This window comes from Nipponia nippon, unplaced genomic scaffold (assembly GCF_047370975.1).
Source record: "Nipponia nippon isolate SJK-2023a ecotype South Korea unplaced genomic scaffold, ASM4737097v1 scaffold_3, whole genome shotgun sequence".
Classification (NCBI taxonomy): Eukaryota; Metazoa; Chordata; class Aves; order Pelecaniformes; family Threskiornithidae; genus Nipponia; species Nipponia nippon.
In genome coordinates this window covers 44,290,811-44,311,361 of record NW_028262347.1, presented here as the reverse complement: position 1 = coordinate 44,311,361, position 20,551 = coordinate 44,290,811, and the positions used below count along the sequence as shown (strand labels likewise).

The following is a 20,551-nucleotide window of genomic DNA, read 5'->3' as shown; positions in this document are numbered from 1 at the left end:
GCATAGTCTTCAAACCTCATGTTGAAAACAAGGGATTATTTTCCTGTGAGGTCAGCACAGTGCCCGGTGCTCACAAATATGAAGAGGGTTTTAGTAGACTAACCTGTACCTACGTGAGGTATACAGTAGCTGATATTTTATAGATAGAGACTCAATGCCCACTGTGATTAGAGTTAACAGTATCTATTGATTTTTCTCTATATTTGAAAATTTCTACCCTCCTCCCAAGTAATTTTTCAAGTAAGAGTACTTGAACAAAGTATGGCTCCCAGTGGCTTCGCTTTCTGGTGTGAACACTAAAGGAAGGAGTTGGGACCAGAGTCCTCTTCTGTTCTGTCAATGTTTGGCTTGTTCACCCTTTCCAACATCTGCGGTAAGGGAAGGTCCTAGAGAAGACAGCCTCCTCTCCAGTAATTCTCATTCACTGTGCTGTAGATCTCACTTATGTCCCAAATACAGCAGAAGTCCTTTGGAAACCGAAAATGCTGTTCTGTGATTACACCTGGTACTGGAATGTGAAGGCTGAATCGAGACCATAAGGTGCTTGAAGGCTCAGATATGTTCAACTTAATGTGCTTTTAACAGTTTTGGGGGTACTCCCTTAGGTTTTCAAAACAAACTGGAAGCAAAGCATGTTCTCACGTAGTGACAACTGCTTTGACTTCCCATGTGAAACTGTTATTTGTGCTACTCTGACAACAGGTGGTCAGTACTTGTGGGTGGGGAAAAGAGACTGTTAGTAAACTTCACAGGCCTATGACAGCAAAAGTGAAAAGATTATGTTTGCCTAAATTCTTGGGCTCTGTTATAGACTCCCCACTCCAGGAAGAATGCATTATTTGTCAGAAATTTTCAGGTCATTTCTCCCCATCTTTACTACTCCTGCTCCTTGTCTTTTCCTTTCTCCCTCTTCCCCAGTTGTTCCTTGTCATAAGTGACATCTCTTCATCTCAGCATTTTTCTTCACTTCACTGGTTTCCATTTCCTAGCCCAGCTAGACACACTTTCCTTTCTCTAGCCCTTTCTCATACATCCTTATGTTTAACCATTGAGGTCCTAGTATTCTCTTTGATATTTCTCTGTCTTTGTTTTTTTCCCTGTCTTGTCTCCGTCCTCTGTCCTCTTCTGACTTCTAGTCCTGGGTTACTGATACCATCCTGGGCTTCCAGTACCTTCCCTTTCCCTTCCCATATAGCTGTTTTCATGTCTGCATTGAGATGCCCAGCCTCTTGGCTTATGGAATTGATATTCTCTCAATATGTTCCAGGGCTCAAGGAATTGCACAGATTTTACTGTCTATTTAATCAGACACACTAGCTACTTTGCCTTATATGGGTGCAGCAATCCATGGTTAAACATTTGTATGACATTGCTGAGAAACCCGTTTCACTGAGTGCCCATTGAGTGGAAGACATGTTTACAAATGAACTCTGCTGGCTGCGGTTGTGTTATTCTACTTCTGTTCTGGCTGACTTGGACAAACTGAGCCTGTCTTCTTATGCAGTAAATACAAGTTTGGGATGAGGATCTTAATCTATGATTATAGTCTCTCTTCTGAATTTACTTTAAAAATTTTCATACTTACACCCCAAAAGTTTCTATAGGGCTTCCTTTGTAGTTGCGTGATTAACCGCATAAAATATTTTCAAAAGAAAGTGATCGTTCTGTTGTGATCTGGAGTGGTACTGTAAGATCTATTAAAAGCATGTCCAGAATCTTCAAAGTCATGTTGATATGAGGGCCACAGGACGTGTTCATGAGTGTATTTGGGTGTTGTGACCAGCCATCTGTTGTGACTGCGAGCTTCACGTGGTTAAAATGTGTAGGTGTCCTTCAGTGATAATAGCCCATATCAACTTCCTCATCTTTCATTTCTCCCTAAGCTTTTCTTTATGTGATGTGCCTGATCTTGGCCATTCCAAACTTCTGTTACTGTTAACTGGGTCTACCAGTTTTTGCGCTGCTCTCTGAGTAGTTATTTTAAAGCAACAAGCACGTTGCCATTAGTGAGAATGGTTTTCTGATTCAGGTCTGATGCTATCAGCATAGTTGGTGTCGTTACTGATTTCTCAGACAAGAGAATGACAAAGTGTATCCTGTTTACATGTAGATTACACTCAAATAGTTCAGTAAACATGAATTACATTGCTCTTGCATTCTGCGAACCGAAAAGTTTGTTTGCAAGTAACAGTAAAGCAAGATATGGATGTGGACATAGGAATATTTTTATATGTACAGAGAATTTTAGCAGCTCATTTTTAAGACCGTCTACTAGCTTCTGAACCTATTTAGCTTATTTTTTAGAAATGTCTTAAATTGAAAAGAAAACCTTGCAAATCAGGATTTAAAATAACTCAGAAGATTTTTGCATGGTTCATGGATCAGACAGAACAGGGTCGATCAGTTTACAGAAAGAGTTAGATTAAAATCTCTTAGTGGTTCAGGGGTGTGTCCTGCTCATAAGTTTCTTTATTAGTGGAAATGAATACAATATGGTATGGCTTTATGGCTTCCAGACAAAATGTCAGAGGAGTATTTTTTCCCCCTCTTTTAGGATAGTACGGCACACCAACATGGAACCCAACAGGCAGAGACCCTTGCCCACTAGTTCTAAAAGACCACGCTGTACTTGATTTTAACATTCATGCAAGAGCTGAAAAATAAATGAGGAAGAAAAGATCACAAGAAGAGAAGCAGCTAGTGCTTCAGAGCACTCATTGGAAGTGCTGTGAAGGAAATGTTAAAGCCCTGCTGAAATTCTCATGCTCTGTGTTTTTAGATTACTACAAAGCTTCAACTGTAACAATTTACATTCCATCATATTAAACTTGGACTCACTAATTCAAAAAAATACAGCTGCAAAATACTATTTCATAACACTATGCCCAGACTTGCCTACTCGCCTGTGTTTAGGAGTTTTACAGCGAGGGCTGGCTCTTGAAGTACTGTCTCATCTAGCCTGTTACATTAGGACCACTACTGTGGTGGATATGAACACTTAAAATAGACAGGGGTCACTCACGGTGCTTTTCTTGACTTTGGTTTCCCCTTTTCAGCCAATGCTGATGTTATGAGGAGACAGAAACACTTGAGGTTTATTTCTGCAGAAGTTTTTGATGGTCTAAGTTGAGCTGGCTGCAGCTCATGCAGTCCAGTGCTCATGCAACTGGACAGGGTGATGCTTCAGGGAGCCACTGCAGCTGAAAGTTGATGGCTTTCTTTGCTGGGCTGCTGGATTGCTACATCAGCCTCTTGAATGGTTTTGTCCACAAGTCACCTGGAGGCCAGAGCTAGGAAAAGTGGAGGAGGCTAGGAGCTTACAGCTGTAGAGAAGACAAGACTGCCTTTCCTTAGCTCAGCTCTGAAAGCCATGGACTTGGCTTAAGCAGTCCGAAGTAACAGAAGTTCAAGGTGGCCTATTTAGAAATATTGTCTTTTGCTCATTCTTCCAAAGCAGCTGTTAACAACTGACTTTTATTTCAGTGACATAATTAGGAGTTTCCAAATCAAGTATAGTTACAAGATTCTGGCAATGAAAATAAATGTGTTGTAGTTGAAATCAATGAAATCTGTTTTTGACTGGGTGACTTCAATTGGATGAAATTGCAATTTGGACAGTGCTTCAGGAAAACACTGAAAGAACCAAAGAGGCATGGGAAGGAGCAAGATTTATTCCACCTTTCTGTAATATTGCTGTTAAACCTGCCCCTTTGTGAATAACTGATTTTATATTAAAGGAAATTGCTAGAACATCATTCTGAAGCAAAATTTTTGTTTCTGTGTAAGAGTAGTCAAACTGCGATGTAGGTTGATTTCGCTATATGATTTTTATTTACGTACAGCCAGAAGAAACTTTCAAAAGCAAGTCTTCTTAAGTTGCAAAAGTGTTTTCTGTTTTCAGCATTCTAGTACAGGAATACACATGTAAAATGAGGTTTCGGTAGTGGCTAATTGAAAGTAAGCTGATGGAACAACAAGTTGAATTTTGTTAAACGTCTTGTCGAACATGCCCTTTTGAAGCAGCAGTGAGGGATGTTTCTATCCAGATGCATTCTCATTTGCTACTCTCTGGGTGGGCACTCTAATCTTGTGTACATATGGCTACAAATACGGTCTCAGACACTCTTCTTGAAAAATAATTTTAAAAATACTGTTTCCTGCAGCCATAGCCTGTGGCTAAATGTTTCAACTGCAAGTGTTGAAACAGTCATGTGCATAAGTTACCTGAATGCCAAAAAGTGGAATACGTTTTGAATTGCGTTCTTGAGCAGTGAGTCAAAATTTTTTCAATTTGCCAGACCCCTATCGTGTTTTTTTTGGTTTTTTTTTGTTTTTGGTTTTTTTTGTTTTCTGGTGCTAATGACCACTTTTACCCAATGTACATCTACTGACAATAGGCTTTCTTTTCTTTCATACCTTTTGTGATATTCCAGCAACTTCCAAGTTGCAAGCATTTGTAAACCTTTATTCGGTTAGAAAGCGAAGGAAGCAAGATTTCAGTTGCAGTCTCAAACTAAATGGGGTTCTGCTGTCACATGCATGCACTTTCCCCCCTTCCCGCAAAAGAAGGCATAAACCCAATTTGTTTTCTTAGTAGTATATAAAGCTCTTCAGTTTGGACAGATTGTCATCAGTAGTAGTAGTATTGTTGTCATATATTTATAATTATAAAATAGATTTTATATATATATATATATATAAAATATACATGTTTATTTTCATAGAGATATCTTTTGTTGGGGCTGGTTGATAGGTATTTTCTCTTAGTAAAGCATAGACACCAAGATCAGTGATGATGTTATTCTAAATAAGTTTTCTTTATTGTCTAAGCCTTACAAAGTGACATTGTATCTGAAGACTAAAATTCCATGCTGTATGAAAGATATGTCTACCATGTCTTGGACGGTACCTTTTTTGCTGTTGCTATGTACTGGGCATTGGTTATAACAGCCAAAATAATGAACTTTGTATCTGTCACGTTCCTTGTGTTAGGTTACAGGTCTAATGCCTCCTTAAATGTTTTCTTAAATCCCATTTCCTAGAAATCTTCATGATATGTCCTTTGTACTTGCTGGTACTGAAAAGGAATGTGTTCAGTAGGATCTGCTTCCCAGTGGAATAGATGAGGAAATTTTTGAGTGTGAGTTTCAGGGAAAATACAGAAAATGTCTTAATTTTCAGTATTAATGAAGCCCTCCCTGTCTAGGTATTCTTTCTTCTAACTTTCCTGTAGGAGCATCTGCCAGTATCACTGACTGGGGCTGAAATGAGGTACTCCAGTATATTGGCAAAAGGCTTCCTTTTTCAGTGATGAAAAATTGAGCCTTTTTTGTGTGGTCTATCCTCGTGACATTAACAGCACGAAACAACACATCTTTCGGAAAGCCAAATAACCTAGAATTTATAGAGTTAAGCTAAAATATTTCCCTTATGTTGTGTTGCAACATGCGTATCCGGTCCTAGAAATGTTTTAAAAAAAATTCTTCTAGATGAAGAATAAACAGTGCTAAATATGGTAATAACATTAAGCTACAAAATTCCTTACAATTGTGTCAGTGTGCCTTGGAAGCTTCACACGTATTGGAGCAAAACAGTATTTATATCCATGAAAAGACATCCCTTTGCCAGATAGTCCTGCTTCTGATTTGCACTGTATCCATCTAGACTTGCGCATTATCAGCAGGGGTTTTCTAGAGTTATGAAATACAAAACTGTTAAATGAACACATTAATCATGTATGCTTCTATTTTTTAAAGGAAATGTAGGGGTACTCATAGTGCTTTTCATTGTTTTCCTAAGTGCTCTAGAAAACCATTAGATGCGTATTTCAGCCATGTGATTTCACAGCATCACAGACTGGTTGAGGTTGGAAGGGACCTCTGGAGGGCATCTTGTCCAACCCCCCTGCTCAAGCAAGGCCACCTAGAGCCGGTTGCCTGGGACAATGTCCAGATGCCTTTTGAGTGTCTACATTTGAGTTCTCCTTCTGAAGATGGAACAAGGGTGTTTTTTTTTTTTTTTCTCTTTGGCTGTTTAGCTGTGTATTTTCAAAGTCAAAGAAGTGTGGTTTTGGTGGATTGGGGGAGTGAAAGATCTGTATCTCTCTGCTTGGTCCCAGAGTACTCTGTTCTGCTGCTTTTAATTATTCATTAAATTCTGCATTGAAGGTGAATAACATTGCTGTTAGGAAGAAAATGGCTATGGGAAGAACACTGTTAAATTTGTGACTTTGAAAATGCTTGACTTGTAATATGTATATTTTTAAAATAACACTGGGTTTGTACATAGCAATCACAATGGAGAACCCATAAGCTTTTTTAAAACTAGCTTACGTGCATTTGCAGTGCTTATCTGTTAAGATTCCATTGCAGTGATTTTTAATGAATAGACACATGATCTAAAGCAAAATACATGTCACCAGTTAATGAATGAGTGCCTACCAACTGAGCTATGACAAACTGCTGTGTGTCCAAGTTCTGAAGTAAAATATTTGGAAGTGGCATAAAATTAATGTGTTGGGCCACATCACTTTCCCTCTTTGGTTTGCTTTCCAGTTCCTTACAGGCCATATCCATAGTTTCTGAAAAGTCAGTTGATATGTGTAAGCTTCTTACGTTTCAGCCATGTAATTGTTTTTCATCCTTTATGTTTTCATTTACTTAAGATGCTTGGTTTAAACTCCGTAGTGGTACTTTACTTTTTAAAATAAAGTTGTTTAGCTTGGTTTTTAATGTGCACAGTTCATAAAACTTTTAAATCTTTAAAAATAAGATAGGATAAGCATGAGTATGTGTTTAAAGTTGATTACCTATGTGATGAGAGCTGCATTATCCAAGTATTTGACTCCCTGAGGCAGTGAATTCAGTGAGTTCTCAGCAACACAAGAGCTGTGAAATAAGTTCTCTGCAGTTTTAGACTGACCTATTCAGTGCTTTGGAAAGCACTTCTTGTTTCTTCCGTCATTTCCATTTTGTTAAATGTATAAATAGGTGTCCGCTTTGCTCTTTGCCTTTGTAGCACAGCTAATGCACCAGAAGACGATGGTCCAAATAGATATTCCCGAACGGACAGGACAGCTTACAGCAGATACAGCAGGGATGCAAATTCTTCTGGCAGTTCTGTACCAAGTAACACTTTGGAAAAGAGGATTGAGGAACTTGAAAGGGTAAGTACCAACTAACATCTGCATGGCATACATCGAAGTAAAGTACTTTTGAAACTCCATGGGGAAATTTACAAGTAAAATATATAGAAATTATGCTAAATGCTTGAAGTATAGATAGTTATGTCTATAAAAATGTGTAAAGAGGCAGACTGACTGAGAAGAATGTGAACTTCCTAATCACAATGTTTAGTTTTCATTTGGTATGTAAGTGAGAAATAGTTGAGGTAAAGATCATACACTTAGAAGAGCCAACAGTGCTCTGTGTCTTTCTCATACGTACCTTGTGACGCACCAACACAGGGCAAATAACCTGGGGGAAGGAGGGGCTCACTGACTGTTCAGAAAATTAGCAAGCCTGCTTCTGATCTACTTCTTGTTTTGGATTTTTTTTAATGTACTGAAATATAAAATTTAATTGCTATCCAGTTTGTTAAAGTTTTCATGATTTCAGGCATTCTTCATACAAACCATTTTGGGAAAATGTAATTATGTTAAAGCTGAGATTTTCACCTAAAACAATATTTTGCTAAATAATGTCATCTGTGTAATCTATTACTGGCTTCTCTGTCTTCCTCTGAAGTGGATTTCTGTGGGTAACTTGCCAAATATTCTTGAATTTGTATGGATGAAAGTTACTAAGTAAACACAATTTGAATAGATCTTTTTTGGAAAGGATGAAAATAAAGTGTATTTTGTAGAAATTACCTTTTTTTTTTTTTTTTTTTTTTAAAGACTTGGGAAAGCCTGATTTGAGTGAAGTACACCATGATCCTCCCTTCCAAATCAGCTTCCTTCTGAAATAATTGAACTGCCAGTAACACAGAAAATAGAGGACTATTTAAGGGCTTTCTTTCAGTATCCTGAACCCTGATTTACTGAATTCCTAATGGGCATTTTCATTTTTTGTCACACTCAGGCCCACAGATCTACCAGTGAGTCTTCATTCCTTGTTAATGGTAGTATAAACCTCCCTCCCAAACAAAAAACAAACAAAACAATAAAAAAAAAAAGGAATACTCCTCCCAATGTAACAAATTTGGAAGCTGATGCTTTACATTTATTTACTTCTCTTTTGGGCCCCTATCCAATGTTGGGTTCATGCTTAAGTTAAATATTAATTAAAACATTATCTCTGGAATCAGAGATCTCACACAGGTTTGCTGTGGGTAAAATATTTTCTTAGATGTGATTCTTTAGCTCCTTGAAATGTAAGGGGTTGAAGACGTGGGTTTGACTTGCTGTAGAAAAGGAATTATGGGTAAGTGTGTGTGTGTTTTTCTTCTTTGTTGGTGTGTTTTAAATCATAATAATGTAGAACTGTCTCTTAAAACCAAAAATTACATTTCAGACTTGTTTGCATATTCTGGTTTTAGGAACTTGCAAAGGAGAGACAGGAAAATGCAAGATTAATGAAGATGACGCAGGACAAAGAGGAACTAATTGGAAAGCTGAAGGAAGAAATTGATTTATTAAACAGAGTAAGCACATACTTTCTTATATAGTGCTATATAAAGAGGAGATAAAACTCTCTGCATTCTTTGTGCTCTTCTTCAGGCACCTATGTCCACTGGGCAAGGTCAGAAGAGAATGAAGTGAAGGGGCTTTTTTGGTATTTGTGTGACTTTTCAAGAGGCATGTCAATAAGTTACATTTTTTTCAGGTGACTTCTGTTTGTCATGATTAACTTCCATAAATTGTGTGTTATTGGAGTACCTGAATTTCTTGTTGCTATAAGTGTTCATAGAACAAGGTTATAAAAGCAAGTGCTCTTTACTGCCTCTTCTTTCCAAATTCAGTACGTAGCATGCTAGGAAATAATTAAGTTGGGGTTTTCAGAGTTTTATCAATAAATTGTTACCCAGGACTTTTATTAGACAAAGCAATTATAAATTTAATTTCATTTTAGCCATCTTTTAATTACTAATAATAGTTTAGATGATCTTACTCCCAAATCTTTCAAAGTGCTTTATATTCTGACACACATTCTCATACTCTTTATTGTTGATCCCCAAGTAAAGGCAGAACGAGATGAGGGGGCAGGAGACTTGGGCTAGCATCACTCAGGCAAGGTGTGTAGGCAGGAGAAGAGGGGGTAGAAGAGTAAGACATGGTTGGGAGTGGGACAGGATGAGAAGTTTTAAAGTTGATAGAAGATACCAATTTTAACAAGTCCCAGTTTTAAGGGCAGACTGGAACTCTTTCATAGGATGGTTTAGTGACCTCATCTTGAACTTTGTGGCTGAGGAAGGTGCAGAGCCTGGATGTATTAGGGAAATATGCTTCTATTGGTCCAGTGCAGACATTCCCATAAAAATTCAGAAAAAAATTTCAGAACTGGCTTTGGTCAATCCAGCAGTGAAGGGAGGCAATAACTCTATGTGCACAGTGGCAAGCTTTCATTTTGCACTATTTGTAGCAAAGGAGGACAACAAAAGTTTACAAACTAATCTAGAGGACTAAAGTAGCAGAGGTTATTCTGAAACAGATCTCTCTTTCTTTTTTTATAAAGAAAGTTGGAAGTTAATTAGTAGGATAAATGAAGTATTGTCTGTTTTGGAGAGATTTCTATTTTAATTGAAGAATTGGTCTTTATGTTGTCCTTCCATTCTGCAAAGAATGTCACATCTAAGCTGATGACCTTATTACAGTCAAGGCAAGTGTTCATTCCTTCTACATAATGGATGGCAAAACTACTTATTACTGCTGGTCACACCTGACTTCCTGACTCAGAGGTCAGAAAGAACAAATCAAAAGACCCTAAATCACTGAAAGCTTGTGTTTTAGGACCATGACTGCTTGCAAGATTTCCTGTTCCAGAAACAATGTTATTTTTTTTTCTGCTATATTTGAAATATGATGTCCTAAATTAAATCCATTGAGTGTCTGACTAGAAACCACATTTAAACGTTTGCAGTGAAGTCAAGCAGTGCCTGTACCTTGCCTGTGTTGAAGTATGATGGCAATTTCTGCTTGTTGTGAGGAAAGAAAATATAAAACAGAATAAAGTCCTTCCAAAAACCTATTACAAAATGACTAAAATTGTACTGTTCCATGAGATATACAAAGCCACCTTATTGGTGCTCCTTAAGTAGCCTCTCTCAAATGCAGAAGAGAATGTTTTCTTATTTTTTTCCTCCATCAGGTCAGCATTTATCATAGCTATAACATTGTCTGTTAGCTTAATTGCAGTGCAAGTTATTTATGTTTGCATCTCTTGGGGTTTTCTTAACAATGAAATAGCTGCCTTTTGACTTTATGACCAGCTTAATAATTTATCATTTTACAAAAGGTTGAACCCATGTCTCCAGTGATGCTTCCATTAAGACAGATGCAGTTTTACTTTCTTTTTTAATGGCTCTTGGATTTATGACTGCTTCTATATTGGCTACTGGATTTTTAAAAGAGGAAAGCTTTAGAATATTAAGAAAAGCTACAGAAATACTGCATCGTTCCCATGATAGAAAGTTATGGAAATAAACAGTGCAGTCGTATTTGCCTAAGGTTTATTATCATAACTGAGATCACGAGAGCCAGCACTCTGTTCTTCATGGAATGTTACTCTGTGGATGCGGCGCCAGGATTGGGTGCGTTGCATGGAAGAACAGTTGTGATCTTCAGCCTTCTGCTCAGATAAAAGGACGTCCTGAGGACTAAACTTTACTTAGTGGGTTTATGCAGAGATCTCTTTAAAAGGTTTTGCTGGTAGGTAACCTCAATAGGGATCTTTAAATTTGACTATCTATACATTCATGATATTTCTCCATCTTTTCTATTAATCAACATGTGTAGTTATTGCACGTTAGGTTGCACAGACATGGAAAGAATTTCAAGTCGGAGCCAAAATAACTTTTTAAAATGCCATTTTATTGCATAGCTTTCTGACTGCTCAGCCCTCATATTTAAAGAAATGCTCTTTCTAGAAGTTTCAGTCAGTTCATAACCATGGGTGCATCCTTCATTGGCGAAGATCTTGTGTTACACTTGAAAAACTGTTTTTCCAAGAATCCTGAAAACTTCTTGGCAGTCTTTTTCTCATTTCAAGTAAATATATTTATTTAATGTAACAATATAATTTTACGGAGGTCAGTCCGTACATCACAAAGATACTTAAATAACATGAGCTGCATTTATACTGAGAAACAGAAAAGGCTTTCTGCCATAAATGGCATTCTTTCACTCCAGTACATTAGCCACTAAAAGTATGTCTGCCACGTTTTTTGTAAGAAAGGGGTAATTGCTTCATAAAAACCTCAAATGTCTGGAGGGAAAGGCATCTCAAGATATTTAAATATTTGTAGGTTAAGTTCAACTGTTGAGTAGTTTACATTTGGTCATCTCTGGCCTCACTAAGACGTCACTGTAGTTAGACGTGTGTTTGGAGAGAGTCTGTCAGTGAGGATTTACAATCCAATTAGTGTCAGTTGTGTAGTTATCGGTGCCTTTGGTATGTGAAGTCCAAGCTTTCCTGCTGTATCATCCTTTTTACTAATAAGCATACATTAGTGTTGTAATTTTGAATACGAAACTTTAAATTTCAGAGTGGCAAAACCCACCTGCCTCTCTTGGTTGTTTCTGTAGCTATTTAAATGGCAATAATTATTTTTCCTGGCTCATATTCAAGAAATTCTTACTTGTAGTTATCTTCGGAATGTTATTTTTGCAGCATAAATATTTCACAAACTTTTGTTATTTTATTTTGTATAAATTACAGGTATTTTAAACAGAAGATTTTTAGGTAAGCTTTAATTGAGGCATCTGATGTCTAGGTTAACAACAAATTCAAACACAGTATAATATATATTGAACTAAAAAATATATAATTTTATTGTAAAAGTGTTGTCCCTTCTATCTGATTATTGATCTGAACTGCACAAGAGAGAAAACAAAGTGTGTTTCTTGCAATTACATAGTAAACCGTATTTATAGTAGCTATCATCAAAATGTTCCATGTTTAGATGTTTAAGTCACTTGTGTCTGTTATGTTGGAGTGGTCAAACGCTGTTCCTGGAGGTCATTCATACTGTGATGCAGCATTACTTCTGTGAGGCAAAGAGGAATTTCTGCTGGTAATTTCTTGATTCCACATTACAAAAACAATAAAGTAATTGCAAAGGTATTTTGGTATGGATTTTGGCTTGGCAAACTGAAGAGGCTTTTAGAAATCATGATACCAATTAAACACAACATCTCTAGTATGCCCTTCTGGAATGACCCTACTAAAAAGAAATAAGAAAACGGGCTCCGTATGTCAAACACTGCTTAACAACTTAAAGGAACAAGAGAGAGAGAATTTTTTCTCTACTACTGTTTTATGTTTAATCTAGCATGGCAGCAGTAGGGTTTTGCAGGCTTCAGTCAAAAGGTATCTCAGATCTCTAATAAGAATCCTGGTTCTTTCTCCTTGGCCTGCCTTTCATTTTCCTCCTTAAAGTGCTGTCCTTGAGGTCACTCTTCTGTTTCTTCATTTTTTTGTTCTCATTCTGTTTCTTCCATGTTTTTTTTTGTACAGGAAAATTATTTTTACTGAAGTAATGCTTATATTAAACAGGCACGTTCACTGGTTTTCACTTTAAAGGCTTGAAAAGACTTGGTAGGAAGGGAGGAAGTGAAATGGGAACTGGGTAAATATGGTAACTGATGGAAGAGCGATGAACATTTCGGGTGGGAGCAATCTGTTTTACACACCCATTATTACTGTGTATGCTGTCTGTTCTTTCAATAGCTGTTCAGATGGAAGTTACAAAACGCCTTTTAATTTTTTTTTTTCCCGGAAAATGGAAAAAAAGAAAATGGGCAGGCAGTACTTTTTCTGAAAATTTTGATAGGTAATTTAAAACACAAAGCAGGTCGTCTTGCAGTAATAACCAGTGATGTGTATATGTGAGCAGGATAGTTACAGACAAGCACAGTCTGAGGAGCAGAGGCAATAGTTGACTAATACATTCTCTGTGTATGCCAATAAAATAATCATGCCCATCCTATTTTGGTTTCTTGATGCATTAATTCCTGCTGTAGCTTTAGTTTCGATTACATGTTTCCATTTAAAGGTGCTTGTATGTGGGAATATAATATTAATGTTTTGTAATTACAGTAACACTTGGAAAAAGGCCAATTTAACAGATTTAAGGGTAATTCTTCCCAACCCTAACTTTCAATTTCAGAGCTAAGGTGCTAAATTCCTGCTACTACTAATTGAGAGTTTGTATTTATGTCCTGAGAAATGTGTTGGGTTTTATTTTTTTTTCCTTTCATAGGACCTAGATGATATAGAAGATGAAAATGAACAATTGAAGCAAGAAAATAAAACCCTCTTAAAAGTTGTTGGACAGCTGACAAGGTAGAAGATTCAAGCCTCAGTGAGGAAAGATTTGAAAACTACTGATTGAACATTAAGGTCAATATAGTAATACTTCCTGTGTTGCAGTATGTTATAATAACTGTCTTTATATTTATTGTTAGGAAACCAGATGAATGTTTATTTTCATAGTACTTTCTTCTTCACTCAATGAAATGGCATCAAATTTGGGGTATATTTTTAGCTTTCTTTTCACATAACAATAATTAAATTTTTTTACATATTTCAGAATATTAAGTTCAAAAATATTTGGGTTTTGTGTCTTCAGATTACATCTGGATAAATTACAGTAATTTAAAATTCATAGCACCAAGATCACTTTCAGTCCATGTGGGTGTATATTTTTGAAATGAATGGAAGCAATACATATAAGTTTTGTTTACACAGATCCAAAATATATATTTTGGGAAATATTTCCTTTTTTGTTTAAACAGCTGTAACGTGGATGCCTTATTACTGATGTATAACATTTTTCAGATTGATTACTTGCTCTACAACTCTTGTATGTTGAGGTTTTTTACTGTATCTGAAAGACTGACAGTAGTAGAGAGTAGCAATTTTTTTTCTGTATAACAGTATTCTGGCAGGAGGAGGAGGTTTTATTAAAGAAAAACAAACAAAAAAAAAACCCAAAAAAACAAAAAAACCACACCAACAAAACCAAAACACAATAAATCACCTGTGGTATCAGCATTAATGAGTTCTTAGAATAGTATTGAAGTTGTGCACTGCAGTTTATTTTAAAGCTTTTGCTTTAGCAATGAAATGCAAGTTTGCTATCAGACAGTAAGTTTGTTTGCTGTGTTGAGAATTCAGACAAAGGCTGGAGCTTTCATTTTAGCAAAGACACTTCTGCAATACTCTTCTACTTAAAGCTGTCATCTTAAAATTTGTAGTGATCATAACACTTTTGATGTTTTTGATGTTTTCATTTTTTAAGCTGGGTGAAAATTTTTGTATATAACAAAGTAGAGAGGCATACAAGTGATTCATGCCCTTTTGAAACATCAAATGGTTTTAAAAAAACTTTTATCCTTGATTTTCAACTAGCAAGTTGTTTAACAAGTGCCTGTTTAGATGTTACAATCCAGTTATGACTGCGTACTGATTCTTCTATAACATGATAGTAGTAGACAAAATTTTCATTTGACATTAACCACAGACCTCAGTTAACAATTCTCTTCTTAAAATTCTTGTTAGGCTGAAATTTGATGTACTTTATTTCATCTTAACACAGCACATTTTTCATTCCTGATGAGAATAAATGTATATGTCATTTGAGTCAGGACACTAGAAATTAAAACATTTTGAAAACATTTGTCCAGCCTTTCCCTTGACAATTTTGAAGTTTGGTGTCAGAAAGTTGCATGCATATAGTTTTTGTTACGTTAAAACTTAAAGGCAACTTTAATATATAATAACGATCACCTTTTCAGATTTGACAGTTGTTTTCATAACGTGTATTTAATGACTGTAAGAGTTTCTTAAATTTCAAATCTAGGTATTATTGTTATGCCTTGGATTGTTTTGGACATAGGATAGGTTATTTTGCATTTGTGTATTCTAATGAGGAGGAACTTTTCCAAGCTTTAAAGTATTTTTCAAGACACTTGTATTCCAGGATGCCTTGATGTTTTCCTTCACAGTGGATGAGATCCTATGGGATGCCATTTAATACCTTCACTCAGGGCTTTAAATGGTATGGGGGGGTTGTATAAGCTCTCTGAACTACGATATACACCAATGAATATTGCTTTTAATATTATTCAAACAGTACGAAGTCCCTTAATTTATCAGTTTAATGAAATTAAAAATTTAATAAAAAAACCACTTGAAATGTATGCCTTCTGAATAAATATGAAACTTTCTCTGGAAGAACATCTGATTTCCTTCTCTGTGTACTAGGTAGGAAATACACATACCGATTTATGGCATGGGATGTCAAACATACTGAAGCATCACTAAGGAGTTAATGCAGAACACACAGATATTAATACGAAATTATAAATGAGACATTTCATGAACTGTATTTCACATTCATTTTAAACCAAAGAACAATGACAGCAAAGAACATAAGCAAGAATTACTTGTCATGTTACCTCTTCTTGGTTTACGTGTGTATTGACTAAAACTTAGCAGCAGAACCCCCAAAATTAGGATTTCTTTTTTAACCTGGACATCTAGCTGACAGGAATATTTGGCAGAAGTACTTCTGATACCCTCGCTTGAGCAGGTACTGACAAGGGAAGTTTCCAAATATTTGAAGCGAGTAATGCTTCAGGTACAACATGTGAACAAAGGAAGCGTTGGGAACTCACAGATAAAGTACCTCATGACATTATTGTTGTTGTGTATTGTTACAGAAAACTCTTAATGGTTTTAAAATTTCCCACAAATTGTATCTTGAAGCATAACACTTCTGACATTCTGGAAGATTTAGATGGCTTTTTGGAAAAAGTATGTCAATAACAATTCATTATCACTTTTACATTATCAGGCTCTTGGGAGAAGTTTAGTAGACTCTAGGAAGAAAGATGTATTATGTAGAATGTTAATAATCATCTAGTCATTACTTGCCGTTATCTTTTTATTTCGGTAGGGTACCCTTATAGTCAAGCTTAAACATAGCATAAGGTTTTGTCCTAGGTGATTTGAAGGTGTTAAATTAGCTACCTTACTAGCAATCCACTAACCCATGTCCATGTCCTGACCAGTCCAACACCTTAATCGTTTTCAGTTGTGTGATTTAAAAGCAGAGACACTGCTGTAAGTGGGAACCCACCTCACTTGGGAAGGCTCTGTGATTCTGAATGAATCTGGGTATTAACATACCTAGGCTAAATTAATTTACTAGGGCTGGGGGGGGTGTGTGTGTTAGTATGCAATATTAACTGTATGGGTAAGTCTCTTGGAGATTTCTGAACTTTCATGTATTGAAATTCATACCAAACCACTTAAGTCCAGCATCTGTGTTTCTGGGTAACTTGGGTCATCTAGGAAATCTAAACAGAAAAGTATGCCCATTGACGAAAGCAAATAAGACAGTTTTTTTCAAGATACTTTAATAATGAACAGCACATAATTCCTATTTTGATAATGCAGAGTGATGCTCCTGTTACAGTCACATACTGTTGTATAGAAAACAGATCCAGAGCTGAAGGTTAAAGTTGTGCAGAAATATTTTTTTATCATTGATAACAGGCAATAATACTTGCTGGATTTAGGCCCTAAAGAGGAAGTTCAACCATATATAAATGCTGGTGATTTTTACCAGGAAATTAAAAATGGGTCATTTTTCATTTTTTAAATAATTAAATGGCCATGTTTAAGTTCAGTGTTACCTGATGTATATATTAACTGAAAGAGTACAGTCTGTATTTGCAAAAGAGTGGTTTTTATGTCTTGAAAGCAAAATTTTTCTTTGTTAATGACCAGATTTGTATTTACACATTTGGAGTTTAATTATTTCTGTGTTACATTGGCTCTGAATTTGAGAGGTAGAGTGAGAAAAGAGGGTAACAAGAAACAAATCTGACTTCCAAAGGAGGAAGTATAAGGTAATCGGGTTTTTTGTTTTGTTTTTTATTTAGCTGTACTGAGATTAGCTGTGGAAAGATTTGTGATTGGCATAAGCACTACAAAAGATATAGAGGGTTTAGTATGTTGGTAACAACTGATAAACGTACATCAAAGCTCTTTTCAACTTGTCTGGTATCATTACAGCTTGGAAACTTGCTACCATAAGAGAGACCAAAAGGAATACTGGAGATCAAATGACTTTTTAGCATTTTGCTAGGAGAGCAGAGTTGCACTGACTCCATTTTATGGTTTTCTGTAAGTTCTTTGTGGCTATTTCCAGCTTGAATTGAAACAAATCAGTATTAGTAGCCAAGAGGAAAGCTAATTATTGGGAAACAAATACATGAGTAATAACTATGGACACCATTAACAAATGACTGAGTGTCAGTATTTCTTGGGCTCAGACCCTTTGTGAAGATGTCAGTTGAGTTGGTCCATTTGTATCAGTATTAATGATCATAAATATCTGACATCTTTAATAAGAAACAACTATTTTAGTTGGAGAAATTACCATTGCAAGCCATGACTTAAAAACTTAGTATGATAAAAAAAATTCATGCTGGTACCTGTAGCTGCTGAGACTAAGGAGCTAAGGATTATACTTGGAAGTTTTGTTAAAAATGACACAAATTAATTCTGGATCTTGCCGTTTAATTTGATACAGAAGTACACTACAGATCTGTTCCAAGCCAGTCATTCCGATATCAATACCTGCAAAAAGTGTTGACATGAGCATTTCTAGAAGCATTTCTAGTTCTCTTATTAAGCATTTCTTTGGGACTACTTAAGTATATCTAGGACAAAAAGGACTGATATGTATTTTAGTAGCGTTCATGTTCTTCCAAGTTTGTTGACTTGCTGTAGCAAATCTCCGTCTACCATTTCTCCTTGTACTGTAGCACATATACATTACCTTGTTAATTTAATCCTTTTGCGTTTATTTCTAGATTTCTGGTGTAACTGTTCTTGTTCAGGGCTAGTTGTGATTTTTCTGTTCTGGAAAAATTGTGATGGTTGAGTTGTCCTCTGAAAATAGTCTTATAATCATAATGCAGAGCCATTTTTTTAAATTATCCATTTTATGAATTTAAAAAGTTGAAGCATCATTAAGCTATAAATAACTAAATACCCATTTTAATTTTGAACACTGACTAGTTGTGATATTATCTGTGATATCAGATTAAAAATGATGTTGAGATTCTTACTATTTCAGGTAAAAGATACGTGTTTAATCTAACAATAAAGACTGTGTGCCTTTGTCCAAATAAAACTAAATTCTTTTTAATCCAGGCTGACTACTTACTGTGTTTAAAGGAGAATTAATATTGTCTGACTAAAATTCTAACTGGATTTGTCACCCATACTGGCAGGCTCCCAACCTGAACAGTTAGAAATATTTTTACATTCAGATTCAGTTCTTCAAGTGTGTATGTGTTTGCACACACACAAAAGAAATCTGCGTATTTCCACTGTACTAATTTTCTGCTTTGGGAAGGTAGTGAGTATCCTTCCATCAATTAGATAGAAATGACCTTTTCCTGTACTACTTCAGAGTTGAAGTATAGCCCGTCCCAGGAAGAGGTAATGAACGATGTTACAGTGCTACTTCTACATAAATGAAGTGAATTGACTTCACAATAGATTTAATTTCTGAAATTTCTGTATGGATACGTGTTCTCTTCTCCTGCATAGGCAGAATCATTAAAGACAACCTCCTTTTCATTCAGTGTTGCATACTACACGTAAAGAGAACAAGTGGATGATCAGTAAACGCCAGGGAGGTAATAACTATATCACAGTTTATCATGAAGTTTGTAATGTTGTTTTAAAAAACAACTTGAAACATAAATACCATAAGAAACCATGCATTCAACACCAGGGTTGCTTTATGGAAGAAGACATTATGAGCATTTGCACTTAGTAAGTTTTAAAATGTTTGGTGAATTCAGTTTAGGATTATTACTCCTACAGTTGACTTCCTTTATTGAGAGCCCAGCAGCCTTCGGATTTTGTTTTAAAATACAAAAATATGTCCTTCCTTGGTTTTTGCCTTTGGCATTTTAGGTTCTTCAGTCTTGCTGGGAAATTTTAGCTCCAAGTACACAAGTGCCTGTTCTGCACTGCTCCTTTAGTCGCCGGCTTTGCCATACAATATCTTAGCACTTGGTATGTTTTCCTGTGGGTGTTCTAATTTTTCTCTCATAGCCCCTCTCTTCCTTTCTCTTTTGTAATTTTGGTATCTCCTTGTTTCCTCTGTTCTGCTAGAACCTTCAAGTGGTATCTATGAAGTGTAACAATGTCCATAAAACTATTCTTTGCTGGATTTTTTCCTTTCTTAAACAGGCCTCAAACATTTGCATGAGAAAATGTTCTCATGTGGTGACTAATTACACTGTGGAACGTGCTGCTGCTGGAAGTTGCTCTGGGACGCCAAGAACTTAGCAAGGTTTTAAGAGGGACTGAATATTGATCTGGGTATTGAGATGTTCCAATGCTCTAGTTAGACCACAAAAAGCTCTGTTAGTCTCTGACTGTTAAAAAAGAAAACGAAACCTTGTAGGAATATCACATGTAAGAGTGACGTTGATGTATGGAAAGCATTTGGGCCGGAGTCAACAACAGGGATATCCTTCTGATGTGTATCTAACAGTCCCAAATAGCACAATTCTCTATGGAGGTCTAGTGGGTTTCCACCCACATCTACAGGTTTGCAGCTGAGAGCTTCCAGTCCAGCAGCTGACAACCTTTTGTGGATGGAAACTGATGCTCACCTTTCACTTGGCATTCCTTGAGCAGGAAGGTCTAATGACACAGCCAATAGGCATAGGCTGTCGTGCTGATATTTCAGTAGGGATTTCTGTTTAAGCAAAATTGACTGGCAATTTCTGGATTCACTCAAGACATTTGAAGTAATATTAAGCATTTGACATGTTTTAATATTTGATGAGGAAATGGGTGGAGTCTTTTATACCACGTAAAAAGACAGTGCTTCATTTTCATAGGCAATGTCAAGTCCCTTAGGCCTTTTCGTGAAGTGAAAGTTGCTGCTTCCAGAGAAGACTTTTTTTTGATCTTAACACCTTTAAATTGGGCTCATTTTATAGTCTGATGAGGGTGCTCACCTCAGCAAACCCAGAATCTTCTTTTAACAAGCCCTAGAAGTTAAATGTCTTTGGAAAAGTTCTAGGAGCAGATTTGAGGGTTAAGCACTTTAAGATCAAAAGAAGCCTGTAAGTCCTTGTTTTCTTCATTGAAGAAAATCTGGCTAAAAAGACAAAACCCAGCAGTGTTTCTTAGGGACTACCTTGGTAGTCATTGATGGGCTTCTGGGGAACACAGTTGTCTGTGCGCACCAAAGTCCTGCAAGTGCCTCGATATAGCCAAGAAAAACAGCAGAGTTCTAGAAACGTCTGACTTGCATTTTCTACTATTTTGGGCCAACCTGTGCAAAA

General features: G+C 36.3%; 1 protein-coding gene across 4 annotated transcripts in view; it reads left to right on the top strand.

The window, feature by feature from the left end:
• PAWR (pro-apoptotic WT1 regulator) overlaps positions 1 to 18,384 on the top strand; it is an 84,820-nt gene extending 66,436 nt beyond the window's left edge. For all 4 annotated transcript variants that reach the window (XM_087767960.1, XM_087767956.1, XM_087767957.1 and 1 more), the window contains exons 5-7: positions 7,018 to 7,165; positions 8,539 to 8,643; positions 13,420 to 18,384. In XM_087767960.1, the coding sequence (XP_087624086.1) occupies positions 7,018 to 7,165; positions 8,539 to 8,643; positions 13,420 to 13,506 (340 nt within the window). In that variant the 3' untranslated portion in view covers positions 13,507 to 18,384. The remainder of the gene's footprint in view (positions 1 to 7,017; positions 7,166 to 8,538; positions 8,644 to 13,419) is intronic.
• Positions 18,385 to 20,551: the final 2,167 nt, after the last annotated feature.